Source organism: Curcuma longa, chromosome 3 (assembly GCF_044706935.1).
Source record: "Curcuma longa cultivar G26 ecotype Majalengka, Jawa Barat chromosome 3, ITB_CL_G26_1.1, whole genome shotgun sequence".
Classification (NCBI taxonomy): domain Eukaryota; kingdom Viridiplantae; phylum Streptophyta; class Magnoliopsida; order Zingiberales; family Zingiberaceae; genus Curcuma; species Curcuma longa.
Genome location: NC_133863.1, coordinates 12,831,393 through 12,850,408, shown reverse-complemented (window position 1 = coordinate 12,850,408; position 19,016 = coordinate 12,831,393). Strand labels below are relative to the sequence as shown.

The following is a 19,016-nucleotide window of genomic DNA, read 5'->3' as shown; positions in this document are numbered from 1 at the left end:
TAATTCTTTTAATAAAAAATAAAAATTATTTTATATGATTTTTTAATCTAATTATATTTAATCATGCGTTTATAATAGAACTAAGATGATATTTAATCATCCGTTTATAATTAGAAGAAAGCTTGAATTATTAAAACAGAGAAAGAAAAAAAAGGAGACCATAGAAATTTCTGTCAGTTCTATCCATTCATTTTCAACATTTAATCAATTTAATTCGTACATAACAATTTATAGATCAAATCTGATTTGATTGGTCATATCTTCTATTTGAAAATAGTTTAAATGACAAATTTATTAAACAACAATAATTTAAATTTTATTTAAAATATATTATATTTAAGAATTTAAAATTTTTATGATATTAATATTTATTTCAATTATCAATAAATTTTCTTTTTAAAGATCAGATCGACTATCTGAATTAATCGGATTTTAAAAATTAAACACTTATTAAAAAAAAGGCTACAGATGGTGTCCAACTCTTTCCAGCCACACGCTCCAGCAGCAGCTTGCTTGCTCACTCACGGAACACGATAACGCCAGAGCAGACGAGGAGAGCTGCTAGTCTACTCCTGCTCCTCCTCCAGTGAGTCCTCCTCTCCTCCCTCGCTGACGCCGTCATCTATGGCCGCTTTGTCCATGGCGTCTTATTGCTCTTCCTCCTTCGCCCTTCCTTTCCCCATCACTTGCTCCGCTTCTTCACCGGCAGGTAGCATCCCTTCTTCTTTTCCTTTTTTATATTCTTTACCACGATTCTTTTTTTCTGATCAATCTTCGGTTTAGATAAGGAAACCTCCAAGTCTAATCCTTCCTCGAAGTTGAAGGACGACTGGCGGAAGCGATCCAAGCCCATCCGTCCTGGCGGCGTATACCCCGCAAAGGATCACTGCAGGTAATGCATCCCTCTAGATTGTTTATTCATTTACCCGATTGTTGTTTCTCCTTCTTTGTTATCCTTCATTGATCGGGTTCTACACGCCGTTGATGTCGTTTTGGCCAGTCGTTGCGGGCTCTGCGATACCTACTACATTGCCCACGTGAAGGATGCCTGCGCTTTCTTAGGCGATGGCATGTCCCGGATCGAGGTGATCCTTCCAGATTTTCCGTCGAGTGTGTTTTTTTACTGAGCATTGTTTATTTGTTCTAAATTCACTACGGAGCATAGCTAGTTGGGAATAGCCATTCTAGTTACGTTTTTTTAAAATAATATAATCGCTTACGATCTTTTCATCTTCTAATTTTGGGATAACATTTTGAATTTTATATGTTTACAGAGATAACTCACAAATGAACAATCTGTGCCACTCTTGCCCGGTGTTGTAACTGGTTTCAATTTCTTTTGCTTCTACGTTTGTTGGTATCATTTCATATATTTGGCTTGTTACTTTCTGTGTTCACCCTTTTCAATAACTTGTCGGCATTAATTGTTAGCGAGGTATTTCTGTGGATTCCTCTGGATTCTATGGTTATTGCATTATCCATACGTTAGGTTTGTTCACTACATTTGGTCATCCCGTGCGCTACTTATTTCTACTGTTCAGTGTGGTATTCTTCTGAGTTCTGAGTACATTTCAGAAAACGAAAATACTACTGTTTCAGTAAGTTGATATGTGGTTTTGGCTTGAGGATGGGTTAATGGAGTTGTAACCTTGAAAATGATGGATTTCGGCTGGTATATTATTCTCCAATTGAAGCATAGTTTTTCTTTTTCTTTTTTAATTTTTCTATCCTTGTCTTATAACAATGGCGTCATGTTACTTAATACTTGATACCTAATGATAGATTTTGCTGATATTCTATTCTTCAAAAGAAAAGAAAAAGGGCAGCCCGGTGTACGAAGCTCCCGCCATGCGGGGTCCGGGGAAAGGATGTACGCAGCCTTACCTTGCCTTGTGTTTCCAGGATTTGAACCCGTGACCTCTAGGTCACATGGCAGCAACCTTACCGTTGCGCCAAGGCTCCCCTTCATTCTATTCTTCAAAAGAAGCATAGATTTTTTGTTGTTGTTGTTGCTATCCTTGACTTATAACAACGGTGCCATGTTACTTCTTTAAAGCTTGATATTTCAATAGATTGAAATCATGAGAATGTTTGAAAAAATATTTCAATGTTTATCAGTTTGTAACTTGAACATATGACCAAACATTCAAGATTTTAGTGATAGTGTGCTTAATATTCAACAAAAATATTTCTTCTTCAGGTTCTGGAACCAAGAGTACATGGAAGAGGGAGAACCACAGAATCTGATGATATGTATTTTGGGGTTCATCAGCAACTGCTGTATGCTAAGAAGATAAAACCTGTAGAAGGTACTGATCTATCTTCATAATTTCAATTTGAAGGTAAAGAAAACTCGAATATTAATAAAAATATTTTTTAATTAATACATTTATATTTTTAAAAAAAATACTGAAATCATATCAGCATGTCACGATACAGTACCGAAATCCTATTGTTGCAGCAGTCATAAACTGAAATTTCGGCATGTTCGAAATTTTAAATCTTGCATGGAAATATATTGTAGTTTCACATATCCTAAAACCACCATTATAGTTCCAGTCCAAGCACGAAGATGCCTTAGAAGATGTCTAATGACTTCTATTTTTACTAACAGCGAAAGGCTGTTCTCAGCTTAATTTCTGATTATTCCCCAACTGGATTGTATTAGTCTTCCCTTTGCTTCAGGTGACACATTTCCTTATTATCTTTAGTAGGAGTTTAGGGAGCCTTCAGATTTTTTTCCAAATGTAATTGGTTTCTAAGATTATTTTTAGGTGTCGCATGCAAGTAATATGAACAATACATTATCTGGGATTCTGGGTAACTCATTATATGCAAAGACAATTATATTTGCATCTTATGAATGATTTACTATTTTGAAGATGTTATTTTACTAACTCTATTTTCCTTTACACTAGAGGATGTTACTATCATTGGATAAATTTAATGAAATCATGACTGTTCATCTGTACCGTGTTTTATCTCTAGGAGCACAATGGACTGGGATTGTAACAACAATTGCTGTAGAAATGCTTAAAGCAAATATCGTAGATGCTGTTATTTGTGTGCAAAGGTTGTATGTCAAATTACTCTTTATTCAAGCCAAATTCTTAGCTTGTTCAACCATTCATTAAGATGTGCTATTTACTGACAAATACACCTGCTTCAAATTCTGCAGTGATCCAGACGACAGGCTTTCTCCAAGACCAATTTTAGCTAGGTCTGAGTTTTATCACATGCAGTTAAATCACCTATGATTCACATTTATTTGTATGATCTTTATTCTTTTATTTGCATGGTTGAAGATGTTCAACTGATGTGCAATCTTCAAGAGTTCACTGTTGTTCCTGATTAGTGGAACTTGTTTGGTTAGGACCCCAGAAGAAGTTTATGCAGCAAAAGGTGTAAAGCCCACATTATCTCCTAACCTCAACACCCTTGCCCTTGTAGAGGTATTGTGATTTTCTCTTTCTTTAAATATGTTCTATTTAATTATCTTACATGCCATCCTTTCTTAATTAGCCTCACTGGTTTCAGATACATTTTGCTAAATACAATAAATCAATAGTTCAGAATGAGCCCTTGTAGGATTTTCACTAACACAGTAAAATCAATTTCCCTTTGAAACGCTATAATTTTTATTATACTACATAAATGATTGATGATGTTTTTCTGTTATCATTACTGAAATTTCATATACTTTCAAATATTATGTATCTTCTTAGCAAATATCTGTTGATTCTTCTTTGATGCACAATACATGTCTGGTTTGAGACCTGAGAATTTATAATAAGGTATAATCTAGCAGATACTATCGATAACATTTGATAAACTAGTTTTACCAAGTTTTGTGCTTCTCTTTTATCAGGCTGCAGGAGTGAAACGTCTTCTTTTCTGTGGAGTTGGTTGCCAAGTGCAAGGTATTTAACTTGTTCCTGATCAGTCTTTGTGTAGTCCTTGTAATCTGTGCTTTGTGATAACTGATCACTATTGAGATGCAGATTGATTTCTTAATGCAGCATTAAGATCTGTTGAGAAATATCTTAACTTGGACAAGCTTTATGTGCTCGGCACCAATTGTGGTATTTGTCAATTTCATACAGCTTCAGTTTCTACTTTTATTTAATGTTGTGTGAAATTTTAGTTAATATTGAACAAATGATTCTGAATTACTAGAGACTGGCCTATCTTTTTCCAGCTAAAAAATCAGTTATATTTTGGATTTTTTTTTTGTAAAAGTAGACGCAATGCAAAATAATGATTTTCTTGACCTTTTGATTATAGTTGACAATGGAACTCGGGAAGGCCTAGAAAAGTTCTTGAAAGCAGCTAGCTGTGACCCTGATACAGTCTTGCATTATGAATTCATGCAAGATTACAAGGTTTTGTTTTTTTTTTTTACACAGCAATCATATATAAACTTCACTTCATTGTTTTATGTAGTAATAGGAAAAGACTCATCTTTCTTGCATTAGATTAATTCTTTTGTCAATGATAATGTTATGAACAGACAAAGTTGTGAACACTAGATTACACCATTGTGTATTAAATAATCAAGTATTCTTACAGGTTCATCTAAAGCATATAGATGGCCACATTGAGGAGGTAAATTTCTCTTGGGTGATAAACCTTCCTGTGCTATATAGATCACTGACTGTTTTTACCCTTGAAAACAGGTTCCTTACTTCTCCCTGCCAGCAAATGAACTAGTTGATGTTATTGCACCATCCTGCTACAGGTCATTCATTTCTTTCCATTTAGGCATCAACAATGCTACTCTTCTGTTTGGTCAGCTATTATCCTTGTATTTTGCTAGGATTTGTGTTTCTGGATTCTCACAGATGTCTAGCACATTGCTCTATATTTTGGCTCCTAATTGCTTAACCTTAATGAGCATTTATGGAGCCTAAGTTACAAACCAACCCTAAATTGAGTAAATTTGATATGTAAGATTTGCAAACTGTGTTTCCTTGATTGAGTTATATTTGTGAACCTGAGAGGATTTTGTTGTCCAACTATAAAATCTAAATTGTATTTTTCATCAAAAAAGTATGTATCATGATGTTTATTATTATCAAGGTAAAATTACAATTTAAACCTTATGATACATGGTATATATGATTAGGTTCTTTCCTTCTTAAGTCCATATATATAGCCACAACTTTCAGTTTGAAGTCTATCTTCAAAACAAACCTTTTCTAACGATCAACCAACAACTTCTTCATCATCAGTTGGCTCATTAGTTGATTTGATAGCCAATGGCCACATCAGTTGACTAATTGTGACCATTAATCAACTACTTAGCTTGTAGGTATAAGTATCTTGACCATCATCTTGCTTTTGGCTTGTTACTATTGACCATCAGTCAACTAGTTCTGTAACCAGATGGCTCAGCAGTTGACTGACTAGTCAACTTTCTAGTCGTACAAAAATATCTTAGGAGTTTTTTAGTCCTAAGTTGACTCCTCCGTTGAGTTGACTACATACCAATCGATTGTGTTCTCAAATTAGTCGATTGGTAGTTTGACTCTAGTCACTTCTAAGATTGAGTTTGCATCTAACTCTAATTCCTTTCATCCCCAATGCACATGTACACTAAAAGTCTTCCTCGTGGAGTTTATATTCATGCTAAGAGGCTCTCTATGCCACTTTATCACGCCAAAAGTTGCTTCCTTCAAAGTCTTCCATGCCTAGAAACACCTTGCTTCCGGGGCTTCATCTACCTAGATTTCATATGCCTAGCATTCAGTCTCCTTGACCAACTATAACTTAATCTTGTCTTTAACTTGTGTTTTCTGCATGCCAAGTGTTTTCCATGTGCCAAGTATTTGATCTTTGTTGATCTCCTTGGATTTCCATTTGTTGCACCCGCTACACGTGTTAAGTTTCCTGCACCTCCACACTTGGCACACACACATGAGATCAATAATTATCTTCCAAACTTAAACCGTCTAAACATTAAAATCAAAACCACATGTCAATCACATATTAGCATAATTGCACCAATAAAGTTGACACTTTGAAATCACTTATGTGTTTTTATATGCACCATTTTTAGTTTGTGGTTATGATGTAAACATGAATTTATTATAACATGATGAATTCCTATAAAATTGTGTCATTTTTAGGTATAATATGATAAGATACTAGTGCTTGTGGTATATGGAACGATGAATATTACCCACATTTAGCATTTATCGTATTGGACTAATTATGATGTTTTAGTAGTTTGAATTTTTGATATTTAAGTTTGTAATGCATCATAATTACATCTTAAGTGTTAGTTTTATCCAATTTTTAGGTCAATTGGAAGAATGTTAAATAGTTACCATTTGGTGACTAAATAAATGACCTAAAAAATTTAAAAACATAAACCAAAAATGAAAAACTTCATATAATGGAACTTATTAATAAAATTAACCCATTCATCCATGTAAACATAATATATTATACGTGATGGATGCACAAAATCAAAAAGAGTTATATACTTTCTTTGCCTATAAATAAAAACTCAATAATGATTCATCGTGTTTTAAGAAAGAAAGATAAGAGGAAAGAAACCGATATATGAAAAATAATAATTTCACTATAATGGCTTCATTATCATCATTAAACTTGGGTATGTGAAACACATAGATCTCAAAAATCCATTTAAAAATTAACATATGGTCTAATTATGTTCTTCAACTCTGACTACCCTTTTCTTTATCTTGTTAGAGGGTTGGTTTTTATGTAAAAGCAAATACTACTCAGAAAACCAGCTTTCATGATCGTGCAAGTGAGAACAGTAGTACACTCCATCTAGATCATGGTTTCCATTGAAATTCTTGTCATGTCCTCAGTTATGTATTCTTAATCAAGAATTCATTATTCTTCTAATGCTCCAAGTAGTTGGCTATCTCCTATGCGTGATTTGCTTGACCATGTAAGCTATTGATGAATGATTTCATTTTGAGGCTTTTCGCTCAAAGCACATAACAATCCATAACCTACTCTTTGATTTAAGGATTTGGTATAAGTAGTATTCTAATTGTTGGTTTGTATGTCTTGCAGCTGCTTTGATTACACGAATGCATTAGCAGTAAGTCTTGTAATTCTGGATTGGAAATATTTTTTTATTGTTGATTTTTGAATTTGAATTGCTGAAATGGCTGTTCATGTGAAAACTTGGAAACAATTTAGTTAGTGTGTTAATTTTAGTGCTTAATCATATCCTCTTCTGTTATGAGGATGCCAACAAAATCATTGGAAGGTATTTTTTTTCTCTAATTGTTTTGTAACTCTTGTTGTTTGGGTGCTGCATGGAATGACTATGTCATCAGCTTCCTTTCAGTGCTTTATTCATAAATTGCTTCAGGTTCCATTGATACTAGCTAATTGCTCTTGTGTCATTTCATACAACCCTTATTAGGAATAGTCAAGCATTAATAGTATAAGAGTACTCATTTAGCCTAATGCTTCCTAGATTCCCATCTTTGCTAAGGGACACCTCATTAGTTAATCCTTGTGCAAAGATTCTTCTATGTATGCTAGAAAAAGTTGCTGTTGCATACTTGTTTATTGTATTTTCTATAACTGTTGTGGTATCATAGGTGTTGGTTGAGATCAAGCAAAGAAGCATAGATTACAAATGGGTTAGTCAGTCCAAGCCTTTGATACTTGGACTCTTCATAATTATAACAATACTTGGCACCAACACTCCAACATCCACACTTCGAGTTGACGCTTAACACCCTTATTAATCACATGTATAAAAATAGAAATAACCATTTAAAATATTTCACGCTAGTGTTGGTTAATGTAGGTTCAAGTCATATGGAGCTTAACTCAATGAATGGTTGTCCAAGGTTCCTTCAAATGTTTTGTCTCGATTTCTTTGACTAGCTAATCTTATAATTGCTTGACTTGATTAAGCGCTGCAGGTTAAACATTAGGAATCAAGTTAGAAATTTCTTTTAAAATAGAATTTAATTCTATATATTTTTAGCTTTTAAAAGTTTATCATAGTTTTTAAAGATAGATCAGCTCTTTTAAAATTTGATTATAACTTTTTGAGCTAAGTTATGTATAAGCTGAAATATTCTATTGATTATGAGAGATGATAGTAGCTAGTTTGCATGCAAGTTAGTTTTTTATGAGTCAGTTTAGAAGTTTAGAAAAATCTACTAGAATTTCCAGGGTTTTCTGAAGATAAAAGGAGTTAGCAGCCCATATATTTGATAATTCTTTTTAGTTAATATAATTTTTAATTTTGATATGGCATCAAAGATATAATTTCTTTTCTTTCTCTCTCTACCACCTTCATCTTTTAAAATTTCTTTTTTTTTATTCTTGTCTATATTATCTTGTCTATATTATGGGCTTTGTCCTTTTCCCTCTTCTTCTATTCTATCTTTTTTCTTTCTTTTCCTTGTGACACCTTCAATCAAAGCCCTAAATCAGCAATATCGTAATTCACCTTCTTTTCTCATTTCCTTCTCTCCTTAACATCACAGCCCTATACAGTCCTAATCAGCAATATCATAATCATTTGGAACCATTTCATCTCGTCTAAGACATACAGCTGAATGTGATTGAGGAGAACCAGCTATATTATTTGCAACTTAGCAAGCTTTCTTTGAGGGCTCAGCTTGATCAAAACTTTATGTGAGAATGACTTTTAATTAAGTTTTTCCTAAGAGGAATTATTTCTGTGCACTTGAGTTTTATGCTAGTACCAGTAAGATGCAGTGATGTTTGATATATCTTTCAGCTATTGCCAAGAAAACTGGGACATTAAATTTACCATTTCTCACAATTTGTTGAAAAAAACTGCAGGACTTGGTTGTGGGATATATGGGTGTTCCAAAATACTCTGGGGTAAGCATGACTGAGCATCCACAATACATCACTGTTAGGTAATGTGAAAATGGTCATGTACATTACATGAATTGGAGCATTCTTAATCCTTGAAATGCATATATAATGAACTTATTGCGAGAAAGTTTCATAGACAAAGTAATGAACTTGTTGCAGCATTCTCTTTTAGTTCGTTTTCGAGTCGTCTGCCAATAGAAGCTGAAAGTTTCAGAACAAGCTTTACGTAAAGTAGTTCCATAGACAAATATCTCTTACCAGCTTGTTGGTGCTTCCATATATGTCAGGAATGAAAAAGGGAGGGAGATGCTAGAACTCGTTGAGAAGCTTTTAGAGATCACTCCAACTACCACGAGTGTATGTCAGATGGCTCTTTTGGAATATAGGATAATTAGCCCATACAACCATAAAAATTCATGCTGATAGTTCTTTATCATTCATGAATAACTATTTTCAGGGTTATCGAAAACCATTTGTCATGGAGACTGTGAAGGCTGATGATAAAGTAAAAGCTGGTAAGTTATTGGTCCATTTGTGTTGTGCATCATGCCTTGTGCTTTAACTATGAACTATGTAATTTCACTTGCATCCATATTTCAGATGTATAGTAAAACCTGATTTAGAGACTTACCATCCATCTCAATTTTAACACTCAGGCAAAGGTCCTCAACCAGCTCCTAAGTTTGTTGGGAATGTCATTGCTTTCCTGCTTAATCTGGTGAGTCTACCATACTTTACACATCCTGGCCCTATCATGTTCAAGATGAAGATGACACCTGCATTTGTTGTAATTCAGATCGGCCCCAAAGGTCTGGAGTTTGCTCGCTATTCATTGGATTATCACACAATAAGGAATTACTTGTATGTGTATCGACTATGGGGGAAAGAAAGGTAAGAATCCTCATGATTATCATTTGATAGAATGTTATGATAAGGAAACCCTTGATATACCATTGCTTCAATCCTTGCAGGGCTGAAAGGCACATCCCCTCATATGCAAAGAAAATTGTAGAAAGCTATAATGAAGATGCAAGTATTGATCTTATGCTTTCTGGGGATTGACCTGTGTTTGGAGTTATGATCACCTGTTGTGGTCCATAGTGATTAGGTTTTAAAGCATGATGAAGATCCTGTACAGTTTAAAATTTTTTAATTTTGGTTCTGAAAGGCTGATAATATTTCTGGATCAATGAAGGTTTTGCTACGTATATAAATGTGAATCTAGATTTGCATCCAGAGAATTAGTTGTTTATTTGACGATAAGTCTGTCTCTCGATCACAGTTGCATTGACGGTGCGTTTATTTGGTGGAAAGCGATCCAAATGAAAGGGACAGAGAGGGGAGACAACCTGTAGATTGAGCAGTCGGAGAGAAGAAACTTCAAAAAAGGCATTGCTTGACTTTTCTTTTCCACCAAAAATTGATTCATCTAAAATCAAATTGATGGTTGTAAAGGACAAATAAGGATTGCCATTATTGATTTCAGCAGTTAATCTATTATCCTAGTATGAGATGAAGAGAAGTTGAAGAAATAAATGTTGTTGGTAGATGAACTTTTTTTGTCCTCTAACTCTTTCACATGCTAAACTCCTCTTGCTCTCTCCTCTTCCACGTTTCTCTAGCATCTTAGTTTCATTGGCATTTACTCAACCACGTAATTAGGTTTTCATAATATCCAAAATACCTACTCAATTTTTATATTTATCAAAATATGTAGTTTTTTTTTCATTATGATTCTTCTTTATTAACAATCAATCGCTCATTCAAATTTGTTTGATAAAATAATTAAGTTAAGTCAAATCAAACTAAGTCAAATCTAAAATGAATCAAACCGTTGAAACGTTAAATTTAGCTTAATTTCTTTTTTATGAGTTTGAACATAGTTCAAGTTTGGCTTGAGCTTAGTTCATTTAGATGTTATCAAGCTCTCAATTCAAATTTATTTAATTATTTAAAATTTTTATACTGTAAATTTATTTGATCAAATATTGAGTTTGATTATGTAAATTTATTTATTTATTTTAATTTTTTATTTAATTTAATAGGTTGATAAGAATATTTACTAATATTGTTTATGAATATTATTTATAAATATTATTTATGAACATTAATGAATTGAATATATATATTTAAATTTATTTAATTAATTTAATACATTATTTAAATTTATTTATTTATTTATTTTTAATATTAAATCAATATAAATAAATTCAACACTAAACTTGTTCTTTATCTACGGCCCTAGAAATATGGGCGCATGCAATGGAATATGGATTTGGTTCGTCATGGGTTTTGCGACAAGATCACAACCAATGGCCACGATTCAACTGCGCATCCCGCTCGCACTTGGTCCGTCACCAAAACCCTAAACCCTAAGCTTCTGTCTCTATATATTGCTTCTTCCCTGGGCTCTCCTTCGCACCACCTTATTTCTCCTTGTTGCACAATTCCTAGCCGCCGACATGAGACCTCCAAGAGGTGAGCCATCGCTCATCGCAAAGCCTCCCTTCCATTTTAGTGATCGCTAAAGCAATCATCTTTTGTTTTTTCAAAGCTTGGATAATTTGTGCAGATGAAAACTGATGCTAAGTGGTTTGTTTCGGATATTTTCTCAGGCGGTGGTAGCTTCAGGGGCCGGAGCGATGGAGGTAGAGGGAGAGGCAGGGGGAGAGGAGCGGGAGGTCGAGGCGGAGGTGGTGAAGGCCGTGGGGGCGGAAGGGGCCGTGGCGGTGGACGAGGAGGTAGGGGAGGAAGGGGACGCGGTGGAGGCCGCGGTGGGGGGATGAAGGGAGGGAGTAAGGTCGTCGTCCAGCCACACAGGCATGACGGAGTTTTCGTGGCTAAGGGGAAGGAAGACGCACTCTGCACGAAGAACATGGTACCTGGTGAATCTGTTTATGGCGAGAAGCGAATTTCTGTTCAGGTTGTTCATCTGTCATGACATTGCATGTCGTCGTTGTGATGTCTTTAGAGTGAAATTTAAACTTTTTTGCATTGTAGAATGAAGATGGGACGAAAGTTGAGTACAGGATATGGAATCCGTTCCGATCAAAACTTGCAGCAGCTATACTTAGTGGCGTGGACAACATTTGGATTGTAAGTTGTCCATGATTACTCAAAACAACTGGATTGCTAGTCATTCATCTTTGATTAAGGTGCAGTTAGATGGTCTTATAGTAAGTTTATGTCAGTGACTACGTTATTGGTTTTTTTATGCTTATTGGTATGCAAAAAGATACTATTGGCTGTGTACTAGACATTAAAAAAGTTCTTTTGCTGTTCTCTTTCTGGTGGTTGAATTATAATGGCTCGATTATGTCCATCTGATTTCTTGTTTGTCTCTCTTTGTTCGGTATTCTTTTTTGCTCTGGGTTTTGAATTTGTGATATGTCCTGTTGCAGCTTGAGCAAGCTGTTGAGCTCTATTAGTAGGCAGTAATCTCAGAGAAGTCGTATATAATTCGAAAATTTTTTTGTATGTGCTTTGTAAAACATCCAGTTTGATTAATATTTTTTTTTTCTTTTATGATTGCTTATCTGGTTGGTTTATTAAGTGTTATGTGGTAGGTGCAGTCTGGAATACTTGATTATGACCATCTCATTATTCATTCTTGACTGTTTGTTAAACACAAGATGGAACCTGATTCTTTAATGGGTGTTTTCTTTATTGTTCTATATTCTGTTCTATGGTTTATTCTTTTGACGCTGATGCTATGTTTTGTATTTTAGGCTCCTGGAACTCGTGTACTTTATCTTGGTGCTGCATCAGGGACCACGGTGTCTCATGTTTCTGACATTGTTGGACCTGTAAGTCTGTCTATCTGCTGAATATTTTGTTTTCTAGTGTTAATTTAATTGTATAAACAACAACTCAAATTGTTTTTTCTCATTATAATGCCTGTTCACAGACAGGAGTTGTGTATGCAGTGGAATTTTCACATAGAAGTGGTAGGGATCTTGTAAACATGGCGAAAAAGCATACCAATGTAATTCCCATAATAGAGGATGCTAGACATCCGGCTAGATATAGGATGTTGGTTGGCATGGTTGATGTTGTCTTTTCAGATGTGGCTCAGCCTGATCAGGTAATGATTTTAGCACTCGTTGTTCAGCATACCATTACATTGATACAACTTTTTTCATTATGATATGTAGTTTTTTGTATTAACTAGATTTTTTTATTGGAGTTCTGCCATTATTCTTTTTTGTGCGACATATATTATTCTTTTTTGTGTTTCTTTGATGATGTATGGATAAAATGATTTTGACTTTGTTGAAGATATTGATATCCTTCTTGAAGTTATCATTCTGAGTTATCTTGGGTTTTCTTCCATTCATTTTATTTCAGTGAATGGCTTTCTAACTGCCATAAAATTCCAACATGTTACAATCCACGATGTTCAGTTTAATATTTGGAAGTTTTTTGTTTTGATGTACTTTGATATTTAATTTTTCATTTTTAAAGATTTTATTGCAACTTTGATTGAGAAATTTGACGCATATGATGAAGTTACTCGGATTCCCCTTCAGGACATCATGGATGATGCAGATTCGAGTCTCTGATGCACATCGGTATTTCTGCAAAGAGAGTTTAGTTTTTTATAGGATCCTATATATATGTTTATATATACATTATACAATTATTAAATTTTGTGTATCTTTATATTTTTAAGTTTATTTTCCTTTTGTTTTGTGAAGTTTTCCTATGCTATTTCTTTCTTTTCTCTTGCGGTGGAAATTTTGCACTAAAGTGATAGAGATCTCTTTAATATGGCTAAAAAACATGCTTTGTAATTCCCATAATGGAGTTGGTTGGCATGGTTGATGTTATCTCTTCATGTGTGGTGCTTGGCCTGATCAGGTAAGGATCGTAGCACTAGGGTTTTTTAACATGCCATTTACCTTGATTCCAATATAATATTTTAATTTGTGATTTGTAGAGTTAACTGCATTTTGATTGGAGTTCAGAGGACTATTCTCTACTGTTCTCATATGTCATTCTCTTTTTATTAACAGATTAATATAGTGGTCACATTGTTTTGCTGGTTGGTTTTCATATTATGCATTGATAAAATGATTTTGGCTTCAGTTGAAGTGATTGTTATCCTTCTTGAATTTATCTTGCATGTTAGAGTTCTGTCATTACTTTTTATTTTGCTTATACTTTTCTAATGGAAACATCAAATTTTGTAACAACTGCACTGTTCAACATCAAGTTAAGATTGTATGAACCTTTTTTCTGTTTTTTAAGATTTATTTCAATTTCAATTGATTAGTTCCATGCATATGATGAAGTTACTCGGATTCCCCTTCAGGACATCATGGATGATGCAGATCTGAGTTTCTGAATGCTCATAGGCATTTCTTATGTGAATCATGATGTGTCTAACTTTATTTTCCTCCATGTCAGTTTTCTTGGGTTACTTCTTTATATTCTTATCCGTTTAGTTAGCGTAAATATTATTTGTAAATTAACATCATTCTGAATTTATATATCTGTTGTCCATTTTTGGTTACAACAAACTCATTGGCAAATTTATTATGCCAATTTCTTATGAAATTAACATAATTAACAAGAGCTATAGCTCTTAGTCATTCTATGTAACAAAGTGAATTGCCAGGGAATCTGACTGAGTTGTTCTCTGATGATAGGCAAGAAGCAATTCATTGTTAAGGGAAAAAAACTAGTTACCATTCTGAATTGCAATATTACCATCCTTACGCTTGTTCTTGGAAGTTTTTCATTATCTTAAGTATTCCTGCAGGCAAGAATCTTAGCTCTGAATGCTTCTTATTTCTTGAAGAACGGTGGACACTTTGTAATTTCAATTAAGGTACTCTTGATTTTACTTTCATCTATATGCTTTCGATGCGATGATCATTCTGGTCTGCCTCATGAATTGAAATGCATTGCAACTAACTATTCAGTGCTCATGTTATGTGTCTGTTGCTCTGTATTATAGGCCAACTGCATCGACTCCACGGTTCCTGCCGAGGCTGTTTTCGCCCAAGAAGTGAAGAAACTGCAGGCGGAACAATTCAAACCGGCGGAGCAAGTCACACTGGAACCATTTGAAAGGGATCATGCCTGTGTTGTCGGCAGCTATCGCATGCCTACGAAACAGAAGAAGTCACTGAAAGCTGAGGATTGATCCCTGCAATTGCTACCAAATTTCCGTGAATCGTTCATGTTTGTTTTTGTTCATGTCTCAGCTTGTTCTCTTTTGGATGCTGAGTAAACATTTGGATCGTAGTACCTATTACCTAGGAAGTATTTAGATTGCGAACTCAAATGTATTCCTGTGGTTAGATCTCTTCGCTTTAACTTCTTCCTGGTCTTAGGAAAATTGAAAGTTTGTTATTTCAAACGTAAATATTTTTTAATAAAAAATAGATTAATCTTACTGAGGATGATAATAAATCTAAGCTTTTATGGGTTTAGAGGCCATAAAAGAGGGGAATAGGGAGAGAATTTTGACATTATTATCATAGTACAATGATAATTTTAAAAGATGTTTATTTGTTTTCTTGATGTTACTTGAGAAAATTTTGTTGACATTGACTTTTAGGCATAGATGGCAATATATTGAGTATTGTTATTTTGTTTTCGAACATAAATGAGTTGGTTATGGTGCAGTAAATTTGTTGCAGCGGGTAAAGATTAAATTTTGACGAAGTCGAGATAATGTTATTTTTTATTGTGGTTAATTATAGTTTTTTGATTTATCTCTTCAATGATTGTGGAGTCGTTGGGATGGCGGATTTTATCTTTTGTTGAAGAGGATTGTTATTTTAAAGTAGTATCTTTGGAACTTTACCAATATGTTGAGTCGAAGAGGTTCAACTCGTGTGTTTCATATATATTGGTAGTAAAAGGTGAAATTGCCACTTTGGTAATATTATCACCTTGCTAGGCTCTCGGGGCTCATTGGTTAAAGTTTTGATGTTGTTTAAAAATGGATTTGCCACCTCAGTAACTCTCTTAGACTTGGCTCAATGGGTATGAGAGGTTCATATAGCAATAGTAGTGCCTGTAAGGGTATCTTATTGTTTGTACGGATAATTGATGTACAAATAACTATTAATTGGTTGCTCATTGTTTAAAGTTTTGATGCCATTAGGGTTTAAAGGTGGATCCGTCATCTCAGCGGCCTTCTCAAAGTCGACTTCACAGGTACGGAAGGAGATAAATTTAAATACATAGGTAGGAGACATATGGTAGGGTGAATTATAGATTGTGAGTTCTTTGCGAGATTTGACCCTTGATTGTTACATCAAAAATGTATATATAGACAGGAGGCGCATGGTGAGGTGAATTTTAAGTTGTGAGTTCTTACGAAATTCGATCTCTGATTGTTACACTATAAATATCATACGTCTATCGTCTGCATTACGCTCTGAGGACATGCCATTAGTGTTTAAAGATGGATTGAAAAGTGAGATTGAGATGTTTTGTTGCCATATATATAGTTGATAAGGACTTAAGAATGGCCAACAAAACTATTCACTTTTCTCCACCAAACTTGCACGGCACGAAGAGTAAGTAATCTAAAATATTTCTTATCAGAGAGTATAACTACAAGCCCAAAATAGCTAGGGAATATGATTAGAGAATATAGCGACAAAACAAAGAGTATTGGATATTGCTCACCATTCCATAATTGTAGGGTTTGCTCACCTCAAGTGAGAGAGATCAGTCATTGTGATTGTTAGGTTTGTAGTCCAATCTTAATGTCATTATTTTTCTATGGATTCAAGCAAGCAACATATCACATACTATGAAAATGAGATGACTAGGTGGATCTATATATCATTCTTTGTTATAAGTAAAGTTGAATATGAGGCTATGGAACTTGTGAACATGTCCAACAACTTAATTGGCATAGAATAGAATGAATTATGCAAAAGAGTCAACTAATCGACATGAACGACGATTACACTGATGACATAGCACCACTGTTAAACCACCCAAGTACTTAATATTGATCAAGGGGAAAAAAGATAATTAACTCGTCTAGAGGATAAAATAATTAATCTTGAATATTTTGGTATTGTATTTTCTTTTATTACAAATGCACGAATATATAATTTATCTTTATTTTTTTCTTTAATTATTATCTTTTGCATTATTTGCTTTCCTATTTGTATTATTTTACTCCTTCTCTAGTGAAGTTGTTAGCTTCTCTTTTAAGTCCCTATTTCCAAGTATAGACACAATTTGCTTTGCTAACTTTGTCAAGTAATGTTTATTATTATTATTATTATTATTATTATTGTCTAGCAATGTTTTTATTATTTATGTTCTTTAAAAAAAATTAATAAGAAAGAAATCAATGTGCCTTGTTACTCTTTTGCATTTAGACTTTCGATTATTCCTTTTTGGTTATTCTTTTTAATTAATAAAATATTTTGTAAAAAAAATCCATATATATAAAGATAAGTGTTTGAAAGTGCAAGTTGTCGTCACCACACCAACTAGTTATGTCTTCTATGTCATCTCCTACTCTCCATTGCTAAAAAATTACCACCACGCATAATGTTTCGTTGGTTCACATACCCTCGTGCTGAGGGCTGTTGTGTTGGACAAAGTTTCTCATAGTTTGTCCTCCTTTTCAGATCGTATGGAGCAGTCCGGAGGAGCCCTTGAGTGAGGGTCATCACCTTTTGCTATAAAAATTATCTAAACATGCCCCTAAGGATACAGTGCAATGGTAGGATCATTGATGGATTCTTCAAACCGTCACGATTCTAATACTTTATTTGGCAGAATTGAATTGATTATTGTGGGATAGATATTATATAATGAATAAAGATCGAATCTCGATAAAGTCAAAAAAAATATCCTTCTCCATAGTGACCAACTACAACTTCTCAATTTATCTCCTCATATATATGATTGTAAGGCCGACTTTATAGGGCAGTTGAGGGTGATAAATTCCATCTTTTCCTACAATTTAATATCATTATTCCATGTATGATGCTCATACTTTGTATCAAATATATAATATGAAGACCCGGGTAAAAAGAGTATGTATCCATGTTAAAAAATTTATTTGTAGGAACTGATTTAGAAAATGATAATGACATAAATAAACTTGAATATAAAGATTTGAAATTTATAAATATGTTCAATAATTTAATTAATTTTGAATAAGTTATGAAAGATAGTCAACAAATTGATGGACAAGAATAATATATATAGTGATGCGTGCGGTCAAACAATTAATATACATGGGTAAATTAATATTAATTAATAGAAATTAATAATATATTTAAAAAAAGGTAAATAAATTTTTTAGCTAATTGTTTTTTAACTAGCTCGTTAAATCTCAATTTATCATCAATTATTTTTTAAAAAAGGCTAATTTGTTTTAAAACTACTGGTTTAGTTGGTATATCATCATTTCTTATTGAGATTTTTTATCTCTCTAAATTATGATGGAGGACTAAAGTTCCAAGAGATTCTTTTTTTTGATCGAAAATATTTTCATTTTTGAAAAACTCCAATATATTTAGACATTTTCATAGAAACACATGAGTGGGAAAAATTATTAAAGTACAATAATTCTTTTTTTCCTTTCATCTACTCCTCAACTATAATTCTTGTGTTGACATCACACTTCACGCCTGTTTTTGTAGAACAAAGTTAACTCCCAAAATTAAACCAAACATCCACACTTACACCTTGTCCTTCTTCCCTTCAAAGCTAACTACTTTTCTTATTCGAGTAAAGAACCAAACCCAATCAACCCATAACGTACTCATCGCGCCACCATGTTACCTTTGCATGAGCCATGTGCACGTCCATCCCATGGACCACACTTTCCTCCCTCACGAGATCTTTTTGGGTCGATATGATTCATCAATTAAGACTTTAGCGAGATGTTTGATTCGCAAAATAGGATGAACATTACGATAGTTTGCCTTTTTATAATTTTAGTCTAGATCAAACAACAAATGTCATCATTAATATCTCTAATAAAACATAATTATTAGGCAAACCGTAAGATTTCCCCCAAACTTTTTATTTTAAAAAAATAATAATGAAAGGGATGTGTCACCCTTTCTTATGTCGTCCATCGTGCTAGCTCCTTACAAAGTTTAATTTTAAATAGAAATAAAACAAAGTTTTTATTATTATTTTTGTAAAACTCACATTAT

General features: G+C 33.7%; 2 protein-coding genes and 2 non-coding genes across 4 annotated transcripts; all 4 read left to right on the top strand.

The window, feature by feature from the left end:
* The first annotated feature begins 530 nt into the window (after window positions 1-530).
* LOC141824449 (7-hydroxymethyl chlorophyll a reductase, chloroplastic) lies at window positions 531-10,207 on the top strand. Its single transcript, XM_074711742.1, has 19 exons — window positions 531-709; window positions 784-892; window positions 1,001-1,085; window positions 2,201-2,309; window positions 2,989-3,073; window positions 3,179-3,220; window positions 3,374-3,452; window positions 3,869-3,920; window positions 4,020-4,082; window positions 4,285-4,382; window positions 4,570-4,605; window positions 4,677-4,738; window positions 7,054-7,081; window positions 8,818-8,897; window positions 9,144-9,213; window positions 9,314-9,371; window positions 9,513-9,574; window positions 9,653-9,747; window positions 9,828-10,207. The coding sequence occupies exons 1-19, from the start codon at window positions 625-627 to the stop codon at window positions 9,916-9,918; spliced, it is 1,389 nt and encodes a 462-aa protein (XP_074567843.1). The 5' UTR covers window positions 531-624; the 3' UTR covers window positions 9,919-10,207.
* A 1,416-nt stretch (window positions 10,208-11,623) lies between these two features.
* Window positions 11,624-15,160, top strand: LOC141823230 (rRNA 2'-O-methyltransferase fibrillarin 1). Its single transcript, XM_074710495.1, has 6 exons — window positions 11,624-11,779; window positions 11,857-11,952; window positions 12,585-12,662; window positions 12,764-12,940; window positions 14,621-14,689; window positions 14,819-15,160. The coding sequence occupies exons 1-6, from the start codon at window positions 11,639-11,641 to the stop codon at window positions 15,005-15,007; spliced, it is 750 nt and encodes a 249-aa protein (XP_074566596.1). The 5' UTR covers window positions 11,624-11,638; the 3' UTR covers window positions 15,008-15,160.
* LOC141825829 (small nucleolar RNA snoR60) lies at window positions 13,351-13,422 on the top strand. The gene has a single exon (XR_012601577.1). It is a non-coding gene; the product is annotated as a small nucleolar RNA snoR60 (small nucleolar RNA).
* LOC141825830 (small nucleolar RNA snoR60) lies at window positions 14,136-14,208 on the top strand. The gene has a single exon (XR_012601578.1). It is a non-coding gene; the product is annotated as a small nucleolar RNA snoR60 (small nucleolar RNA).
* Window positions 15,161-19,016: the final 3,856 nt, after the last annotated feature.